General features: G+C 40.5%; 1 protein-coding gene across 1 annotated transcript in view; it reads left to right on the forward strand.

The window, feature by feature from the left end:
- The first annotated feature begins 2,091 nt into the window (after positions 1 to 2,091).
- Positions 2,092 to 20,386, forward strand: part of LOC145978752 (uncharacterized) — a 56,009-nt gene continuing 37,714 nt past the window's right edge. Inside the window, exons 1-4 of the mRNA XM_083111562.1 lie at positions 2,092 to 2,164; positions 10,814 to 12,181; positions 14,690 to 14,931; positions 19,590 to 19,606. Of these exons, the coding sequence (XP_082967688.1) occupies positions 2,159 to 2,164; positions 10,814 to 12,181; positions 14,690 to 14,931; positions 19,590 to 19,606 (1,633 nt within the window). The 5' untranslated portion in view covers positions 2,092 to 2,158. The remainder of the gene's footprint in view (positions 2,165 to 10,813; positions 12,182 to 14,689; positions 14,932 to 19,589; positions 19,607 to 20,386) is intronic.

A 20,386-nucleotide genomic window follows, 5' to 3' on the forward strand; every position in this document is an offset into this window, starting at 1 on the left:
TGTACAAAGGTACCCCCCAAAAAAGTACCAAACTTTAGCTGCCAGAAGGATTAATTCATCCTCACTTCAATTACCACCCTGTTAATAATGTAAAGAGATATTGCTAACGATTCATTTTACTATAGAATAACTCTTTCTCTCTCTTTCACGCACACCCTAGACTGGCGTCTGGACTCACAGCGAGCTCTGTGAAGCTTGTACTGAATCCTGTCGATGTGTGTTACGTTTGTGATTGTCCTTTTATCAATTTCATCGTCTTACAATTCATTCTCACTTTCGAGATTAGCCAAAAGTGGAAGAAAATCAATCAATCTCTCTTTCTTTCTCTCTCACTGTGCGTGTCTCGTTCTGTATTGTTTACCACTGCAATAAGAATGAATGGTGATATGATTCAATTCATGGAAGCACTCACACACCAACACTAGCCCAGGCAAGAACTTGAAACCAGGAACGTCAAGTGACGTTTGGTGTATCAGCCACTGAACGTTGTCCACTATTGAGACGGCTGTCTATCTATTTTAGGTGGCAAAAATTTCTCTTCCAGATTCAATATTACAGTAACAGATCAAGAAAGAGACTTGATATTTATCAGATTAATAATACTATACTTTCCATTTCGAGATACGTACGTACAATACATTACAAAATAACTTCAAAAATACAAATTGTAGGTGGAAATTTTGGAGCTTTCAAATCACAAACACTAGTAGCAAGAAAAATCTTCTCTCCATTCTGATATTTAGATTGAAATTATTGAGGTTTGTAATTCCATGGTTGATGGTAGGCTAGGTTACCAAACACTGCAATAAATTGACTTTAATATTTTGTTTTAAGTCAACTTTCTGCACGGTAAGTATGATTACTAGTACTTCTGATTCAAGCACTCATGTGAAGGTATAAAATCAAGTTACTCTCTTAGTTCGTTATAAAAACATTTACAGAAATGAAAATTGTCCAGCAAAGGTTATATTTCTTTATTGTACTATAAGAGAACAAAATATAATTCGACTAGTTTCTCTACATAAAAAAAAACTGATTGTCTTGAATTAAAACACGTTTGGTTAACATTTTCGGTAATCATAAACAAAAAAATGGAAACTTTTTACGAAAATTGGTTACTTTGACCAAATTATGTGGTAACTAGTATAAAAAAATGGGCATGATCACTAAAATGATTTGGTCCTGGTGAACACACATTTATATCTCGCCTATTTGAAAAAAATATTCGGTTACTTGAAATTAGTTTTTGGTTATTCCAAACAAACTTTATCCTCTGATGGCATTCTTGTTTGCATTTGATTGTATTTTTGTTATTGTTTTCTGCCACTTTCGGCTAATTGCGACGAGCAGGATGAGTGATGATATGATGAAGGGACACTTAAAAAAGAGCACCCATGTCCGGGATGGGATTTGAACCCGGGACCTTTCCTGATGCCATTCTTACCAATAAAGTATATCAGGGTCTCCACGATGGCGCAATGGTAACGTCGTCGTCTTGTAATCAAATGGTCCCGGCTACAATCCCCGGTGGAGGTACATAGTGGTTCGGATTCCACTTTAAAATGTAGGCCCAGTCCAGCATGTGCATGTAGTGGACTTGAAACAAAACTTCAATAAACTGTATCAGTTGAAAGCTGCAAGCTGAAACTAGTAATATAGTTCTTCGCACCTAAACTTGATGCAGAAAATAACGATAATTACAGGTTTTCCCTTTGTGAGACCATCCTTGAATCTGGATGGCGTCTTCTACTTTGCCCAAGCCCTGACAGCGAAGGTGGATGAGACGCCATTGAAACAAACGACCAGACTCTGTCAATGCGTGCGAGCAAGGCCGCTCTGCCAGCAATTAGCCCAGTAGGCGAACGATGAAAGGACCGCAACAGTGGACGGACAGTAGCTGGGGGCAATGATGCAACATCTCCCATCTATAGATGCTCTGCCCTTCTCTTCCATCGAGTAGCGTCTCTGCCCCATTTTCTCCTCCCCCTCCTTCCATTTCTCTTTTTTCCTCTTGTTGCACATCGGTCTCTCCCCGCCTCTTCTCCATTAAATAACTGGATCAGGGAAAGTATATAAGACTTGGGTAGGTAGTAAACAAACCAGAGTCAACAGGACCCTCGGCCATCCGTTAGCATCTACAAACACCAGCGCAGAAAACATGAAGGTATGGTTTGGTCCTGAGTCAGTCTGCTTGACCAGGCCTCAGGCTTTCACTTTCAGCTGGGATGCGAGTCTCTTCTTGCTTGTCATCTTCTGTTTTAGTATAGTAACGCCGGATTGAAACTCCTAGCGCATAGTGTAGCAACTCTCAATGTGCCTAAAATGTGGTCTTCGGAAATTAATCTATATTCATCTACCAATGTGTATCTCTCCGTTATAAAACACCGTCTATTTCATATATCAATGCATCCACCGTGGTGTTTTTCTTAATATAGTAAAGTTCTAAGCACTTACGCAAACACAAATCCTCGAAAAGTACATAATATGATACGGAAGCTTTTGGGTTCAATATCACAAAATTATTTCATATTGAGTACTTCCCAGAGCCAGTGGACATACTGGAGCATAGAAGATTTTATTTGTGTCATTTAGCGTCGATTTTCTGCCACTTTTAGCTTCGCAAAGTTGAGGATGAGTGATGACATGATGAAATTTATGAAGGGACACTCAGAGAGAACATCTATGACCAGGCTGGGATTCGAACCCGGGACCCCTGGCGCTGGAGCACGTTGTGCTAACCACTCCGCAACAGAGGTCGGCTAAATATGCAAATTGTAACACTCAAATTGGTGTAACACAACACCTAATGGAGTGATAACGGCCTCATACTTGGTGTGGTTTCACAGTGAAGACACCAAACAACACCATTCCGAATTAACAGCAAAAGAAGTGTCCTGTTGCTATCCCTTTAGGTGGTAACTCAGCTGTATACTTTTTACAGTGTTCCATTCATTTAAGATATCAATGCATTCACTATGGTGATTTTGTAAATATAGTCAAGATCTAAGGTCTTCTGTACAACACAAATCCTCCAAAAAGTCCGTCACATATACCGGAAGCTTTGAGGTTCAGTATCCTAAAATTATTTCATATTGAGTAGATCCCAGAGCCAGTGCATGATGTATTACTGGTGCCTAGGGCACAAAGCCGTCTCGTATTACATATCGTTTTTATTCACTCTTTCATGCAAAGTCCATAAAGTGTGACCGAAGCAATTCCTCACAAATCTCACGCCTTAGGCACAGCTCAAGCCAATATCTTAAAATCTAGTGTACAATTTAGTTAAGTTATTGAAAGGATACTAACAATTTCAAACCCTGTTTAGACCTCCCACAGTTTTACTTGAAAACGAAGACATTTAACAATCACAAAAATTCACTTTGTAGCTAATTAATGCTGATAATAGGACCTTGGGATGGAAACATACTTTCAGTAATATTTCAATCATGTAAGAATCTGCAACATTCCATGTATGAATTAGTTCATACTCTTCAAATTGTTATAATCGGTATCTTCTAGGTTACGAATAAAATAACATTTTATATACCTGTAAAGATATAGTCGCGATGGTCCTGTAGGTATGACGTCTGGACTGTCTCGCGAGTGACCCATGTTTGATTCCTGGTATTGGTGATCTCTGAATTAAACTAAACAGCTTATTGAGGACCATGGCTTGCCATATTCTCAATGGGGGGCATGTGATCAGCACGTTGGTTTCCATCGCCGCTGTTTTCTGGCTATGGGTGATCTCAGATTTGAATATTTCAGTCAATGACCCTGAATATTTGGCACTTTCCCACACTCTGTAGGATAAAGACTGGCAGAGTGTGGTGCTGATCTCATCACCACTATAACCCAGACCAAGCACGTAGGACCCTACCGACACTCCTTTGTGGAACTGTGAATTACAAAGGGAGAATTTTACTTGTCATAAAGAAACTGTAAAAATGTTTCCCATTCAATGACCTCTCGATACTTGTAGCAAGACATGAATTAGTATCTGTGGTGTCTTTATTCACTTCCCTGACGATATCTCTGAAGGCACATTCTAATTCACTTTGTTGTATTTTTCTTATCGTTACGTGGCTTGGTGTTTAGATGAAATTGTTGAACACCCATGATCAGGCCTGGATTCGAACCAGGAACCTTCTTCAGATCGCGAGTAGACTACTCAATCACAGGTTTTGTATTCGAATCCCATCCTGAGCATCAGTATTTCTTTGTGAATGGCCCTTGATTAGTTTCATCTAATCATGTATTCTCATCTTCGCGAATAGGCAAACTTTGCAGACAAGCGAAATAAGAAGCAAGGTATCCTCCATATGTAAGAACTGTAATCTTCATTGCACTGTGTCCATCGATTTAAATTTTTATTAGTCTTGTATACTTCTTACAAGATTTCATAACATTTCTTTCCTAGCATCCTTTATTCCGAAGTAAAATTGCTTGATATGCACAAATTATTTCTTCGATATTGTTTGAAAGGTATTTGGGTAGTTCAGAAAATGTGTTCCAAAATTTATATTTGCTGTGGTAATTTATTAATGCAGTTGTTGATACACGTATTTATTTATTCCTCCATCTCTCTAGCTTTGTTACGTGTGTGTATGTGTGTGTGTGTGTCTGTGTATTATACACGTTTGTTCTTACAATTATGTATATATTAGTTTCTCGTGTGACTGGTTGATAACAATTAGTTCTAAAATTGAATGAAATTTCAAATAGTTGCTTTCTGACTTATTAAATCGTAGTTGTGTTTTTCTTGTTTATTAGGCTCGCTTTTCTTTCACTTTTAGCTAGTCGCGACGATGAGAATGAGTGATGATTAATGAACGTGATACAAGAATACCCACGGTCAGGCCGGGTCTCAAAAATCTGAACTCAGTGACAAGTTCAAAAGTCGTTCACTTAAAGCCTCTAAATTTAATTTATGTACATGTGTTTGTGTGTGGGTGAGGTGTTTCTGTGTGTCGGATTTAGATGCAATTTCCAATTAAAACGTCTTCAGCAAATTATACAATACTACAATTAAAACTAAATTATTAAGTCCTATTTATCATCATAAGTACCAAAGAAATGTCTTGGTATAGTTGCCAACAGGAAATCATTTATTCAACACCAAAGGTATTTCAAAAACCTTTAAGACTAGTTGAGTCGAAATTCTAATTTTGATTTCTAATTTGGTTACTTTACGTCACTTATATACCTCGAGGATTAATCGTGACGATGAGAATCAGTGATGAATTGATGAAAGTGGTGATAGGACAAACGAAATCTTACATATATTATTTCATTTCAAAAGTTCAATATTGTCGAAATATTTTACCCTCCAAACTAAGTAAGGAACTTAAATTTGTTTTGCAATACATCTAAATGCATCTACTTGGCAAAACTAATGTTTTTATTATATATCGTGTGTAGTTACTTTACTCTAATAGTTTTTTGTAAACATAAAAGTGTTTTTAAGAATGGCATGCAAGAGTTCTGTTCGCTGCTGCTTTATAAATATGTCATGAATATCTCGAGTAACAATTCTAGTTGTACATTTTGATTCATATTGGTGTTAGTACTGCTCTGTATTCTATCCTTAGATTCAGTCACCCTCAATAAAAAAATGTGACATCTAGATCCTGAAATACTCAGTGCAAGGCGTTATGTGTGTTGCCTAACTATACAGCTATAAGTCGATTTTTGTAGCAAATTTTCAATGACAACTTCTATCACCGCCTTAGAGTTGGGCATAACGCCTTGCACTGAGTATTTCAGGATTTAGGTGTCCCATTTTCATTGTTGGTACCTGTACACATGGTGTTTGCCTGAGCGCTTGTGTATTCACAAGAGTAATCTTAGAAACTTCAATAGTCAAAAGATGAAATTATTTATGTAATATCCCTGCGGAAGCTAGCTTTTCCATTAGAACGACCGACTAACTACTAACACCGTTATAATCCACGTGAAAACGTAACAGGGCAATAACATATCTAGTGTGCGAAAACAGTGATGCTTTGTTACGATAAAGAGTGGGAAATATTGCCCATGGTCCTCTAAATGCGGTTTAGATCTTGCTTATAAATTGATGACGACATTGCAATCGTCAATTGCCATCTGCAAAGATGTAGTTAACGTACAAAGACAGAATAATTGGAAAATTGTCTTGCTCCGCAATAACAATGTCTCTTACTCTTGTATGAATGTTCTGACCTTTTCTGGTAGCAAGGTTTACACCTTAGTACTATAATTATGCCCTCCCGGTGAAGACAATAATAACAGTTTTCCACATTCTCACGCTTTCTGTTGTTGCCGCAGAATTGTTGTTTAGGCATTGTTGAAGCAATGTCTTACGTAAAGCATCAATTTCTCTTAAATTGATTCTTTCAATTCACTTTCCTTCTTCTCACTGGTTACCTTATTAAGTTTCAGAGTACCCATTCATTGATTTTGGGAAAGCTTGTATTAAAGAGTTCCTTAGGCTTAACGAAACTGGGTCCAAATATTTCATCTTCACAGTCTCATCTATGAACAATGTACCGCCCGTTGTGGATGTCCAATGTAAAGTTCATTGAAACTAATTTTCAATAAATAGGACAATACTTGATTTATCTACACTTACCATCTTGTGATACAGTCACGTACACATCTAAGTTGTGCATTCCCGATGGCGTAGTGGTAACGACGTCGCCTTGTAATCGATACCCGGTGGAGGTACATAGTGGTTCGGATCCCAATTTAAATTGTAGGCCCTGTCCCGATTAGTCCTTCTGTGCATAAAGTGGACTTGAAACAACAAACTTAAACAACTTATAATTTGTACCCACCTCGTTGATTTTCAAAGAGTTTGTTACTACCCAGAAGTATTCATGACTATGCATGAAAGTCGAGAACCCACGGTTTTAGATTCTATATGCATTTTCTATTTGAAATTGGCATCTCAATCTCTACTCATGCTGAACTTAATCTACGGCCAGCGTTATTCTCGGCCACCAATGGCAAGAAAGCGTGGGCAGATTTCAAGAATATGCTCGTCTGGTTGGCTATTTCGAGCATCTGCTGTGACGCGTAGGAAACACAACCCTGCAAATGACCAATCACGTCGCCTACTTACCCCAGTGACCCAACAGTCTAGGCGAAAGGGGAGGATTCACACCGGAATCTACGAGTACAACTGTTCTGGTATAGTAGAGCAGATATTTATTCTAACCATTTAGCTTTGCATCACTTGTCATGTATTCATTCTGGTTAAGTAGAGCGTCCTAGAATTGACCACCTTCAGTGTGCATGCAGGAGTCCCGGTGGATATACATTGCCTTCTTCCTGCTGAAGCATCACCTATCTTCTTTGTTGACTTAATTTGAATGCCAGAGAGCTGTTAGCATCTGGGAAAAGAAGTGGTTAAACCTGTTCCGGAGACTCCTTGCAGCATGACACTGCTCTTTCCGGAGGAACAGACAGCCTGTCGACTGGTCGACCGACCTCGAATTGAATTGTTATGAATCCTTCTTACTTCCCGAAGTGTTGGTCAGCTTTACAGCTTAGTGTATTGAGCAGGTCACGGGTTCATAGCAATGTTTTACCAGTGCCATTGACACTGGATACCACTTCTTGCAGCGTTACTTTACTTATCACTAGTAAGGTATATGGAGAGATGTGGAGGTAGGGTTCTAGAATGCATTTTTCTCAGTGACTATATAACTCTGAAAACTCTATATGTATTTTTCTGTTCACTTCATATTTCTATACTGCTGTACCCATTGATCCACTCGTGTATATTTATTACGTTGACTATCAATGTGATAGTCAACGGAAGAAACCAGGCATATAAAAGTTCTCTTCAGTGAAATATATACATTTATCATCATCATCACAACAATATAAAAGAGACAACTTTAAATACAGAGATGAATGAAAATTAATACAGAGAAAGATCTCCTCCAAAATCATAGTTCAACTTTTGTTTTGTAATTTCGAGCTTCGCAATTCTTGGAAACAAGATATATTTTACCAAAAAAGGATACAGATTTATGACAAACGGCCGAGCCCCAGTGCAATTTTCAGCTTCATTAGTTGATACTTGTTCTAATGGACAAACCATTAAATAGTGTAATTTAAAGTTTTGTCCAACAAAAGCCCTGCTTTCGAATAAGAAATAAGGCATCCTCTTCACCTCATTGTAATCATTGGTTACGTCTAAACGTTAAGGTTAATATTTACAAAGGTGACGATGTCAAAGTTTGTAACAGTCTTTTACAGGTTTTTAGAGCCCACTTTGTACTGAGATAGTCTAATCAGGACTGAACCTACAGTTTAAAGTGGGATGAAAACCACTGTTTTTCTCCAACCAGGATCAAACCTGGGAGCTCTTGATTACAAAGCAATAGTGTTACCACCATCTACGGGCACCAAAAGTGATGGTGAAGATATTCAAAACAATCTCTGGCGAATTTCCAGGAAGTTATTGTTTGCTTGACTTGACTTTCTGCATCGGAGTCATCTAAGTTTACATATTCAAACAGCACCTCAATTTACAAAAAATATGTCACAAATTTACCGAACGTTGAATGGCTTGAACCATTTGTGTATACACTAAGATTTAATTTTTAAAAGCGTAACTTAGAATTATCAGCGTCTGGGTAATTCTGATATTCTTCCAGTTCGTCTAAGAGGAACACACCAATTACGAAGAACCAGTTAGTCGAAACCACTGTCCAAAGGAGCTTCATTGCTCCTTGAAATCAAGTCGTAAAACAGAAGTTCAAGGCAACTCCTTGCCCAAAGTCAATCGCATGAACGTGAGACACTAAGAATACATTCCAGCCCGGTGGTGTGAAAAACACCGCCTCATCAATAACAACCTTATCTGGCTTACACAAAGATCATCTTGCAGAAGGGCACAAAGTGTCAATTGTTTGCGTTAGTATTCAGCGAGTATAGACCGTTACCTAGCAACACGATGGCAAAATCCGCACTTGACTTCGTGACATGACACCGGTTTTCAAAGCTCGCAATGGACAGCAAATTGCCGCTCCCGACGTGCTCTTGCACGGTGAACTGGATCAAAGGCCTCTGTTAAGTCTTCGGATCTTGTGTTCTGGGCTACTGGCGGGCCTGCAAGATGCCAAAGGTCGGATACGTGAGATACGTACGTAGTAAATCGGCTGAGTGTTGTAATAAATTGTTTAAGAGATTATCTCCGATCGTTACGCTCATTACAAGTTTGCGGAGGGATTATCAATTCAGTTACGTGTACTAATGTAAGATGCTTACAAGCGTTCTTCTAAGTATTAAAGGATTTTTTCTGGTCTCTGAAAAAATTGTCGTAAAGCTTACTCCTCGTGGTATGCAAGGCTTTGAATAAGCCAGCATGCTGTTAGGATTTTTAAAGCTATTTACTGTTCACAGCATTCACATTTTCAGATTGCGCAACGTAAACGTACCCCCTTAATGCTAAAATTTTCTTTCCAAAATTTCCAGAAGTCGTGAGGGTACTCTGTTGGATATTTGTGAAATTAAAAAAAAAATATTTCGCATTCAGTAGACACATCAATTTCTTGTTTTAGAATTCCATGAAATAAATGTACTTAATTCCGTTTTATGCGCCGATTCTACATAAATTCTTGAAGTTATTATATTGTTAAGACATTTTCAACAATCGTGTGTCACATGTTTCTAACAATCATCTTCCACAAAATGTAGCTATTCTTCTGCGTTTCTCAGTCCTCGGACTAACAGTGCAGCTGTCTTAACTAGTGGAAAGCCTTCTGCCGGATACACTATTAGCCTGGTTCTGCGTTGCCAAATTGTGCAAACTGTCAAAAGCTCGTTACCTTCACATATACAAAAAATATGTATAAATAAATAAAGCACATATTTGTTACGCGTGCATGGAAAACAGTGAATTATATCTCGCTCCTATTCGAGTTCAATCTGGCAACGTAGAGCACATAGGAAGGAGCGAAGGAAAAGAGAGAGGAGAAAACAAGTGACTATCTACATTTGTTCGCTAGTTTGCCGGGGTTTTTCTCACCTTGGTAGACATGTAGTTAGTTAAACCGTGTCAGATTTATACCTTGTATATATTCTTCTTCTTTCATTATTCTCAAGATATATGCAAATGCAAGTTTTTCATGTCTGGCAGTTTTTCTTCAGCGACAACCAGTGGACAAATGGAAACGCAAAATGGAGAATCGTCACAATATTTCAATTGTGCTCATTCGGCCGCTTCTTTGCAATATTTGTTGTTCGGATGGCTGCTACAACTCGTAACAAGTGGAAGAAAGACAATTTTCCGCGGTATCTGCTTCTCCCGTTTCGTTCTACTTCAAACCGTCAACCCCAATTAACAAGTCGACTCGTCCAGTTGACGCATGCGTTTTTGCGTCGATTGTTGCAGGGTGCAGGAGGGCTGTAAGAGTAGTATCTGGTTTCCTTGGAAAGTTGTTGATGCGCAGTCACACGAATAAGCACACTGTTCTGTGTATCTAGCTCTGAAGGATAGGAATAGAAATGTTTATGAGTCTATATGTAATGATCTCATGTTAGCACAATTGAAAGGCATCGCCGATATGTATGGATGTATGGGGAAAGAAGCAAGTTTGTAATGTGTACGCTTCTTTCTCCATTTCATACCTCTCAGATATGCCATTTTCCATCTTGGATCGAAAGAACGCCACTACCTCGCTCACGACAGAAAATTGACTTACCTTCTTTTTCCCCTGACTCTTCAATTATGCTTATGTATTGTCCTTATATGTTTGAAATCTTGCTGTCTTATTTGTAGTATTTTATCGATAATTTCCTTACTTTTGTTTCGTTTCAGTTGCTTCTGGTGTTAGCGTTTGCTGCAGCTGCAGTCTTAGCAGAACCACCAGTTGGTAATCAATACCTCCCTCCGTCGGACTCGTACGGTCCACCATCTGACCAATACAGCGCTCCCTCAGGCCCACAATCTCAGTACGGTGCACCAAGTGCACTTTCCAACCAATACGGAGCACCCAATGGCGGTGGCCAATTCGGTGCCGCTTCAGGATCGAATGGCCAATATGCACCACCGGCAGCAAAAGTCTCTATTCGATTTGGCCCAGGAGGTTCCTCAAAGCAGAGAGGCCGAAATGGCTTGAATGGTTACTCAGGCAACGGCGGTGGCAGGAACGGTTCACCGTCTGGTCAGTATGGTGCTCCTGCACCATCCGCTCGGTATGGAGCCCCATCAAACGGTAACGGCGTCTCTTCTTTCGCGGCAGCTTCCGTTCCTTCTGGTTCCTACGGCGCACCAAACGGAAACGGTGGTTCTTCTGCTGGTTCTCACAGCCAGTACACCATTCCATCCTCTCCGTCGGGACGTTACGGTGCTCCAAACGGTAATGGAAACGGTGGCTCCTTTGGTGCCCCATCCGCCCGTTACGGTGCTCCAAACGGTAATGGAAACGGTGGCTCCTTTGCCGCCCCATCCGCCCGTTACGGTGCTCCAAATGGAAATGGACACGCTGGTTCCTACAGTGCACCATCTGCCCGTTATGGCGCTCCAAGCGGTAACGGCAACGGTGGTTCCTTTGGTGCCCCATCTACCCGCTACGGTGCTCCAAACGGAAACGGACACAGTGGCTCCTTCAGTGCCCCGTCTGCTCGTTACGGTGCTCCAAACGGAAACGGACACGCTAGTTCCCTTGCTGCCCCGTCTACTCGTTACGGTGCTCCAAACGGTAATGGAAACGGTGGTTCCTTTGGATCTCCTTCTGCCCGTTACGGCGCTCCAAATGGAAACGGACACAGTGTTTCCTCTAGTGCCCCTTCTGCCCGTTACGGCGCTCCAAACGGCAACGGAAACGGTGGCTCCTTTGGTGCCCCATCCACCCGTTACGGCGCTCCAAACGGTAACGGCAATGGCCATGCCAGCGCTCCATCTGCCCGTTATGGCGCACCTTCAACTCCCTCTGCACGTTACGGTGCTCCAAACGGTAACGGAGCGTCATCACGCTACAGCGGATCCAACGGAAAATCAAACGGACTCTCTTCAACATACGGAGCCCCATCGGCTCCTTCTTCAAGCTACAGTGCACCAAATAACGGCAATGGTGCTCCATCTGCCAGGTATGGTGCTCCTTCAAGCCCTTCTGCAAGCTATGGCGCTCCTTCCAACGGATTTGGCAGCTACAGCAACGGATACTCAGAAGATGATGGTCAATCGGTAAGCAACTTATTTCTTTCAAATTTTCAATGCTTATTCGACACACATCTAATTTCAAATTCTCATGCTGGCAGCACTTGTCAATATACGTGGGAATACTGAGGTATTTTGAAGTTTCGTTCTGAAGATTATTTACTGGGTTCACTGCTGCTATTGTAAATCAAACTTATCATTAGAACATCTTTATTCATCAGAGAAGTAAGCAGTCACTTATATACCATTTGTATCAACAGCTTATGCCCAACTATAATTTGTAGGAACAGATCTAGAAAGTTTTGAAATCAAGTACACTTTGAATCATTTTCAAATTTACTTAAATTCGAAACGTTGTAAAGATGCAAATGCTAAGTACAGGTTACTTTCAACCTTACACAAAATCTAAGTATAGATCTACCACTGTGTTTGAAACCCTGGCATAGAAGCAACGTCGCTAGTTTGTCATGGGGAAACCTGTAGTTTGCATATTTTTCGAGGTTTCAGAAATCTTGGTCCTCTCATTCCATATACGACAAGATTTGACTGTAATCGTTGTTCCCAGATGAAATAAATAATCTTGTAGTTCCATTTTTTCTCTGTGAACAACGTGTATTTTCAGTGTCTTGTGGGGAACTGGGGAGTAGAAAGTTCAAAGTCGATTAATTTCTTATTTCTCGTAATACATAATTAAGTTTGGGCACTGGGGCACTACTTCCCTTTGACGGCTACGACTAAGATATTCCATGTAGCTTTCTTCCTCAACGATGGGTGGTCAGTTTTTCGAGAGTCCCACTGCAGCTAAACTGAGACCACTTCTCTATTCAATTAATCTACGTCCCTTGCATTCACGTTGCTATATTGGCTGCACCAGAACTGAGAGCTTTTAAGAACTAGGGCTGCTCTGAAACCACATGAAACATTATGATACAATTTTTTTGCTGAAATAATCCTATCCAGAATGTTTTAACAAGACTCTTTCTGCATTTGGACAAATAGCGTTGCTGCAAAATTACATTATAAGCCATGATACATCCAAGCCTAAAGTTGTTTCACAGTATTGAATTGTCCTCAACAATAAACGGTGCTAATCAATCACATTGTTGTGATTGAAATTCATATCTGCAACAGATGAATATGTCTTCCTTTAACATTAAACTTGAAAACATCAACAATCGTATGCAGATGGATTGATGAAATGAAAACGTTCACCCGGAAATAAGTTTGAAAGGAAAAGCTCTCTCTGTTTGTAAATTGTTAATTAAAAATCTTGCACGCACCTTAATGAGGGATCCCGGTCACGCCTTCCATTTAAGTTCCTACTTCGTTCTTAAGACAAACAACTTCAGTGAATCTGCAGGTTTCTTTCAAGACGAAGAGAAACCAGTAGCAAACATTAACACAAGGGTGTCGCTCGTGAACGCATAAAAGCAACCTGTCCTGATGAAAAGGGGGAGAAAAAGGAAGTTAACATTACAGCATAAGTTGGCGGCAGAGTTACGTAAAGGACTGGCGCTCACAGGTAGCTGGGTCAAATTTCAGAATGAAAGATTCTACTGTCGGTTTACCCAAGACTTTCTTCTGCCATTCAAGGAATGTTGACGAAGATAATTCTAAGCGGTTGTCAAATGAAGTTGCTATTGCCAAACAACTACGTAGGAAGCTTGAGGTATACGTATTTAGAAGACAACATTCTAGTGACCCGATTGCTATAAAGGTTCACATTCTGTTGTTCTGATTTCATGTATATCTTTGTGTCCAAGACTGATTGCACTTTTCGCATGTACTGATTTACTTTCTTAAACTTTTGGCAGCTACTTCATGATATTATTCCTGAATCCAATGGAACAAAATCCTCAGTCAAAAGCTATCTCTTATGTAAAATCAAGCCTCCCGATGGCGTAGTGGTAACGTTGCCGCTTTGTAATAAAGATGTGCCGGTTTCGATATCCGATGGAGGCACATGGTGGTTTGGATCACACTTTAAACTGTAGGTCCAGTCCCGATTAGCCTTTCTGTGCATAAAGTGGACTTGGAAACCAACTCTAATGTAAAATCAGATCCCTCTTCAATCAGTAACCAAACTTTAAGTATCCATTAAGGAGGTTAATTTTATGTTAGAAGGCTTATTTAAGTAATTTGTGCATAATTTATTTTGACGTGTTCATAATATGTAGGGTTGTATCATTAAACATGGACCTTGAAACCTGTGGAGCACAATACACTAAAAACACTATTGGTTGTGTAACAAACATACGGTAAGTAAGATAAACTACGCTCTGTCCAAGGAATCTCTGGAGCAAGGGCTAGATCAGTGAACACGTTAGAGGGGAAGTGAGTACATGGACGGGGAAATGCGGCTGCAGCTACTACACGTTTGCAGCAGCGCACGCTTCTTTGCTCCGCGCACTCGCTTTCTCCCCTTCTGTACCGTTCTGCGCGGACTTGCTCCATAGATTCCCGAGAGAGAGTGTAATAACATTTAAACATTAAGAACTTGATCTGAAAATCTGATGCGCTTCTTTTCTAACGCAGGAACCAGCCGCGTACGAATTCACCTACGACGTGAACGATGCCTACACGGGAACCGAATTCGGCCACCGTGAGAACAGAGACGAAGAAGCAGCCCAGGGAGAATACAGAGTCGTGCTTCCAGACGGAAGAACACAGATCGTCACCTACGAAGCCGACGATGCAGGCTTCAGGCCAGAAATCCGCTACGAGGACCCTGAAGGGGGATACAGCAACGGCAACGGCAATGGTATTGGTCAGGGACCGTATTAAAAGACACCACACAAAGCTCAAAGCTATGTCACGGATACTGTATGGATGATGTTACCATTATGTACATAGATTACCATTTGCTTCTACTTTGTACAGCGTGTAATGCAGTTTTGCAAATTCTCATATTTTGTATACGAGTTTAAACTATGATTTTGTAAATAAAGACAAATTTGTAAACATGTTGCTTTCATTTCCTAAATTCTAATCAATGTGAAGTGTTTGTCCATTATAGATCGTTGTTCGCAATCTCTTACACCCTTTATCACTTTCAACAGAACATGTAGTGTCGTATTTGCAACGTCGTCGCCTTGTAATTAAAGGAACCAAGGCATGATACCTGGTGGAGGCACATGGTGATTCGGACGGATCCCTCTTTAAACTGCAGATCCAGTTATGAATAGTCTTTTTGTGCACAAAGTATACTGAAAAACGAACTCAAGAGAACATTGAAGATTTCACTGTCAGAAAGTCTGACTACACTTTATAAGCTCAGATTACTTAAACAGGACTGAAGCTACAGTTCAAAGTTGGATCCTAATCCCTGTGTAATGCGCCTCCACCAGGAACTTCTTGATTACAAGTTACCACAATTAAATCGGCGAGACTCAAGATTCAATGTGGTAATCACTGATGGTCTACAGTAACAACGACAAATACAGTATAAGTAATAGGACTCGGATATCTGATTCTCCGCAAATTGAGAATGAAATTGTTATGTGTTAACTACACTCAAAGAGAAGAAAGAAAAGCAAGTCTGTCTATAAACAATAGTGTTCTGGAATATTGTAACAATCAAATTAGAATTTGATTCAATATATTTCTAAATATTTTGTGCTGCAGTTCCTTGTAGCGAATTAACAGTTAATTTACTTTATTTTTTGTTCTTACGCTAAATTTATAGAACATTAATAATAAAATAGGGAAATTAATTACTTACATTTTCTTCGCCGTTGTCGTTGCCGTACTAAATTTTTGAGGAATAATTATACTTTCTTTTCTATCAGAAAATTCTCTCTTTGAGTGTAAGGAATAAAATATTCGTATCTAAGTGATGAGACAACAATTGTAGCAACAGTGAACGGTAATTCTCATAAGTTTTAATGATTTAAAGCAAGTAAAGTGTTATTTGCGATTTTCTTATTTAAGTATGATCTGTTTGGGTTTCTTAAAACAATCAAATGAAGTCATTTTTAAAAATAAAAATAAACTTTTCAAACTGTGTTATTGTCAAAAGCTGAAAACATCTACAAATATTAAACTGTGAATCACAACTTAATGCGCATGTGTGTTTTGTTTTGGGTCCTCTGATAGCGTAGTGGTTATCAGTTTCGTCTTGTAATCAGGAAGTCTGTACAGAATTCGAGACAAGGTGAAGGCTGGTTGCACAATGATCAAGATTAGAGTTTAAACTGTACGTCCATTCCTAAATAGCTTATCTAGGCATAAAACGAACTTAGACGTATGTTTCTTGCATTTAATGTTATCCGATATTCCTCCACGTAATTTTTACTATATTAAATTTTTTACCTAACTGTATTAGTGTTTGAATTAAGATACTAAAAATCTGTTATAAAAAAATAAAAATTGGTGTATAAAATATACGCGTACGTCTGAATAAATAAGTAAAAGGTTAATTTATTATTTTTTGCAAATCATAATACTGTGTTCAAACCTTTTGGAAGCTGTGTTCATAATTCAAAATTAAAATAATGAATTGCAAATCACAAACGAAGACTGGAGAACTATGTTTTGAAGTTGGAATCCTTACTTATTTCAACTAACTATTACAAGGAAATTAGCTCAGCAGTATTTGAAAAGCAACTGGCCATTGATCGCTTAAGACATCACAAAGCTTAAAGGGTCGCCGTGATAAAACAACAGACTCGTCTACATTAACATATCATTATTTTTGGCAGAGTGAGTTGAGTTTAGTATTTACCATTTTACCATTGAAGATTCTAGGTTCGAGTACCGGCCAAGATGTATTTCATTCAATAATCGGACATCCTAACACCGGCAATGAACCTCAAGAGGTAGAGGTAGAAGCTGAATAATCTAAAGACAAAGAAACCCAGAGGTCATCATTTCTAATGCGTTACAAATAGGTTTGGTACAGTAGCGATGCTTGGCTCAGTTCTAACTCGTATCGTGGCTGAGGAACCCTATGTCGGTTTCGGCCTCGACATCTAATTCCAGTCTCGGTCTCAGAGGGAATGTTCTCTGATCTCGTTACATGTATCTCGTCTTCAGTCTCGAAATACTAGATACATGCATATAAAAGTGGATTTTCATGAATTAAAAAAAAACGTTCGATTAAACATTTTGGTAACTACAAACAAAAACATTTGGATGGCTTTAATAAATTTGGTAATTATGACCAAATTATTTGGTAACTCTAAACAAAGGTGCACGAGTACCAAAAGAATTTGGTTTTGGTGAAGCTTATTTAAACAGAGATTTGGCTATCAGAAACAACGTTTTTGGTTATCCCAAACGAACTTTTACTGTGCGTGCATGAAAAACTAATCATACACCCAAGTAAACACATACGATTTTGCACATTAAATCACACACACACACACACACACACACACTATATATATATATATATATATATATATATATATATATATATATATATATATATATATATATATACAGTTGGTGCAAAATTCCGTTTACAACGCGGAGGAGGTGAATCGCCAAGTGAAATGAAGACGAAAATGTAAATGGAATTTTGTCGAATGACGCACCGTGTAAGAGCTAGAGGATGCCGAAATAGTGTGAAAATGGACTTCACACCTCGATATGCCGACAAATAGTACTCATAAAGAAGATGCGGCACGATATCCCCAAAGAAAACACACCTGGGCTAGCGAATGATGCACAAATCGCGTGTCGAAAATGAATGCGGCAGGGATTCCCCACAAGAAGTGAGGGATTCCCGGGAATACGACATGGAACGCAGGTATAGAATGGGGGTACAAAGGGAAATGACGGAGGTCACAGCACATGAAGAACATTTCGCCAGGAAGTGTCCGAAAAGCAGGCTGCGGAAGGGGATTCCCCAGAGAAGAGAGGAAACAGACGACATGTGCAAGAGGTGTATGATGACACACACATACACAAGTAGTATTCTTTATTGGCTGTGGAAATGACATAAGATACATATCACAGACGTTGTTGAAAATGTCCGCCAGTCACATCTACACATAGACGGCATCGGCGTAGCAGGGACGCTCTGGTATGCTCAAATACGTTGGGCATGTCAGTGATCATCCCAGCAGAGACGGTAACCGAGCAACGAGGTCCTCCACACTTTCTACCGGGGTTTCGCAGACCAGCCTCTTCATTTCGCCCCACAAGAAGAAATCTAGCATTGTGAGGTCGGGTGACCGAGGTGGCTACAGAACAGGTTCACGCCTACCAATCCATCTATCACTGTATGTATTGTTGAGTACAGCTCTGGCTCGGCGGTCAAAATGTGCAGGGGCACCGTCATGTTGATACCATACATCTTGCCTAATTGCAAGGGGTACATTTTCCAACAGTTCAGGTAGAACTTTCCGTAGGAACACACAATAGTTCCCACCGGACAAAGTATTGGGCAACACGTACGGGCCTATCAGGTTGTCCCCGACAATGCCACACCACACATTCACTGCGAACCGTCGCTCAAAATGACGCTCAATGATTGCATGCGGGTTTTGCACATCCCACACGTGACTATTATGGGTATTGAGGACGCCTTCTCTGATGAATAGTGCCTCGTCGGTCCACAACACTGCATTTGGAAAATTGGGGTTTGTAAGGGTTTGTTGCAAATACCACTGACAAAAATCAAGGCGTAGGGGGAAGTCCGTCGGCTGCAGGTGTTGTACCCTCTGCACTTTGTATTGGTGCATACCCTTCATCGTGCAGCACGCGTAACACATTGGTATGGTGCGTGTGTCGCACATGGGCAATGGCACGGGTGCTCGTGCCTGGCGTCTCCCGTATCTTGTCCAACACTTCCTCCTCAAATTGGACACTGCGCACACTGCGCGGTCTGACACGATCCCACACCCTAGGTCGTACAGATCCAGTTTCACGAAAACGAGCATCCACCTGTTGAAACAGGACATGTGATGGTAGGCGCCGATTTGGAAATCGTTCGCGATACACACGCCTTGCATGATGGCTGTTTTGGTGTGTCTCACCGTAAACGAGATGCATATCGGCAAGCTCGTTAGTGGTGTATGTCGTCATTGTCAGGCTCACAAAGGAGCACAGGAATACGTACGAAACTAACTTGTGATGTACCGTTCAGGACTACAGCACTGAACACTCCACACAGGTGTCCACCCTGTACAGACAACACAGATGGTAGGCACTACGTACTTCCTAACGGTCACTTCAGCAATGTGCTCAATTTCACCACACGCCTCAGGATGAACACCTTGCGACAACACGCGTAACTGACAGGCAGATCGCTAGTCACGTACACTGACGCGTTGTTTGTACGTACGTATACCAGATAGCGGGCCGTGACAGGTAGCATCCCGCTGAGCGCCTCTAGCGGAGCTTTATGTACTACTACGTCTTCCGTCGTAGTATCAGTACAGCTGGTCGTTCTCTCACGTGTACGTACGTATTTCATTTCTACGTACAGCCTTGGATACTACTTGTGTACGTGTGTGTCATCATAGTACACCTCTTGCACATGTTGTCTGTGTCCCCTCTTCTCTGGGGAATTCCCTTCTGCAGCCTGCTTTTCGGACACTTCCTGGCGAAATGTTCTTCATGTGCTGTGACCTCCGTCATTTCCCTTTGTACCCCCATTCGATACCTGCGTTCCATGTCGTATTCCCGGGAATCCCTCACTTCTTGTGGGGGAATCCCTGCCGCATTCATTTTCGACGCGCGATTTGTGCATCATTCGCTAGCCCAGGTGTGTTTTCTTTGGGGATATCGTGCCGCATCTTCTTTATGAGTACTATTTGTCGGCATATCGAGGTGTGAAGTCCATTTTCACATGATTTCGGCATCCTCTAGCTCTTACACGGTGCGTCATTCGACAAATTTCCATTTCCATTTTCGTCTTCATTTCACTTGGCGATTCACCTCCTCCGCGTTGTAAACGGAATTTTGCACCACCCTGTATATATAACGTATTTACAGATAGTCATACATGCACCCTCCTGTATTTCGGAATAAATTATATTGGAAATTTTCATATATCGAACATTTTAATTTATTGACAACCTGGATCAGACGACGATCTCAGACAGAACACTCTCTTCCGGGAATCTCTGGAGCAAGTGAATTAAAACAAGTATCTTGCAAATAGTGACTCGAAAGGGTTCGACAAACAAAACTGTGAGATGGGGAGCGAGTGCATGGAGGGGAAACGCGGCTGCAGCTACCAGTCGCTTGCAGCAGTGCACACTGCCTTGATCCGCTAACTCG

The sequence above is a fragment of the Lepisma saccharinum genome, chromosome 25, assembly GCF_977018435.1.
Source record: "Lepisma saccharinum chromosome 25, izLepSacc3.1, whole genome shotgun sequence".
NCBI lineage: Eukaryota > Metazoa > Arthropoda > Insecta > Zygentoma > Lepismatidae > Lepisma > Lepisma saccharinum.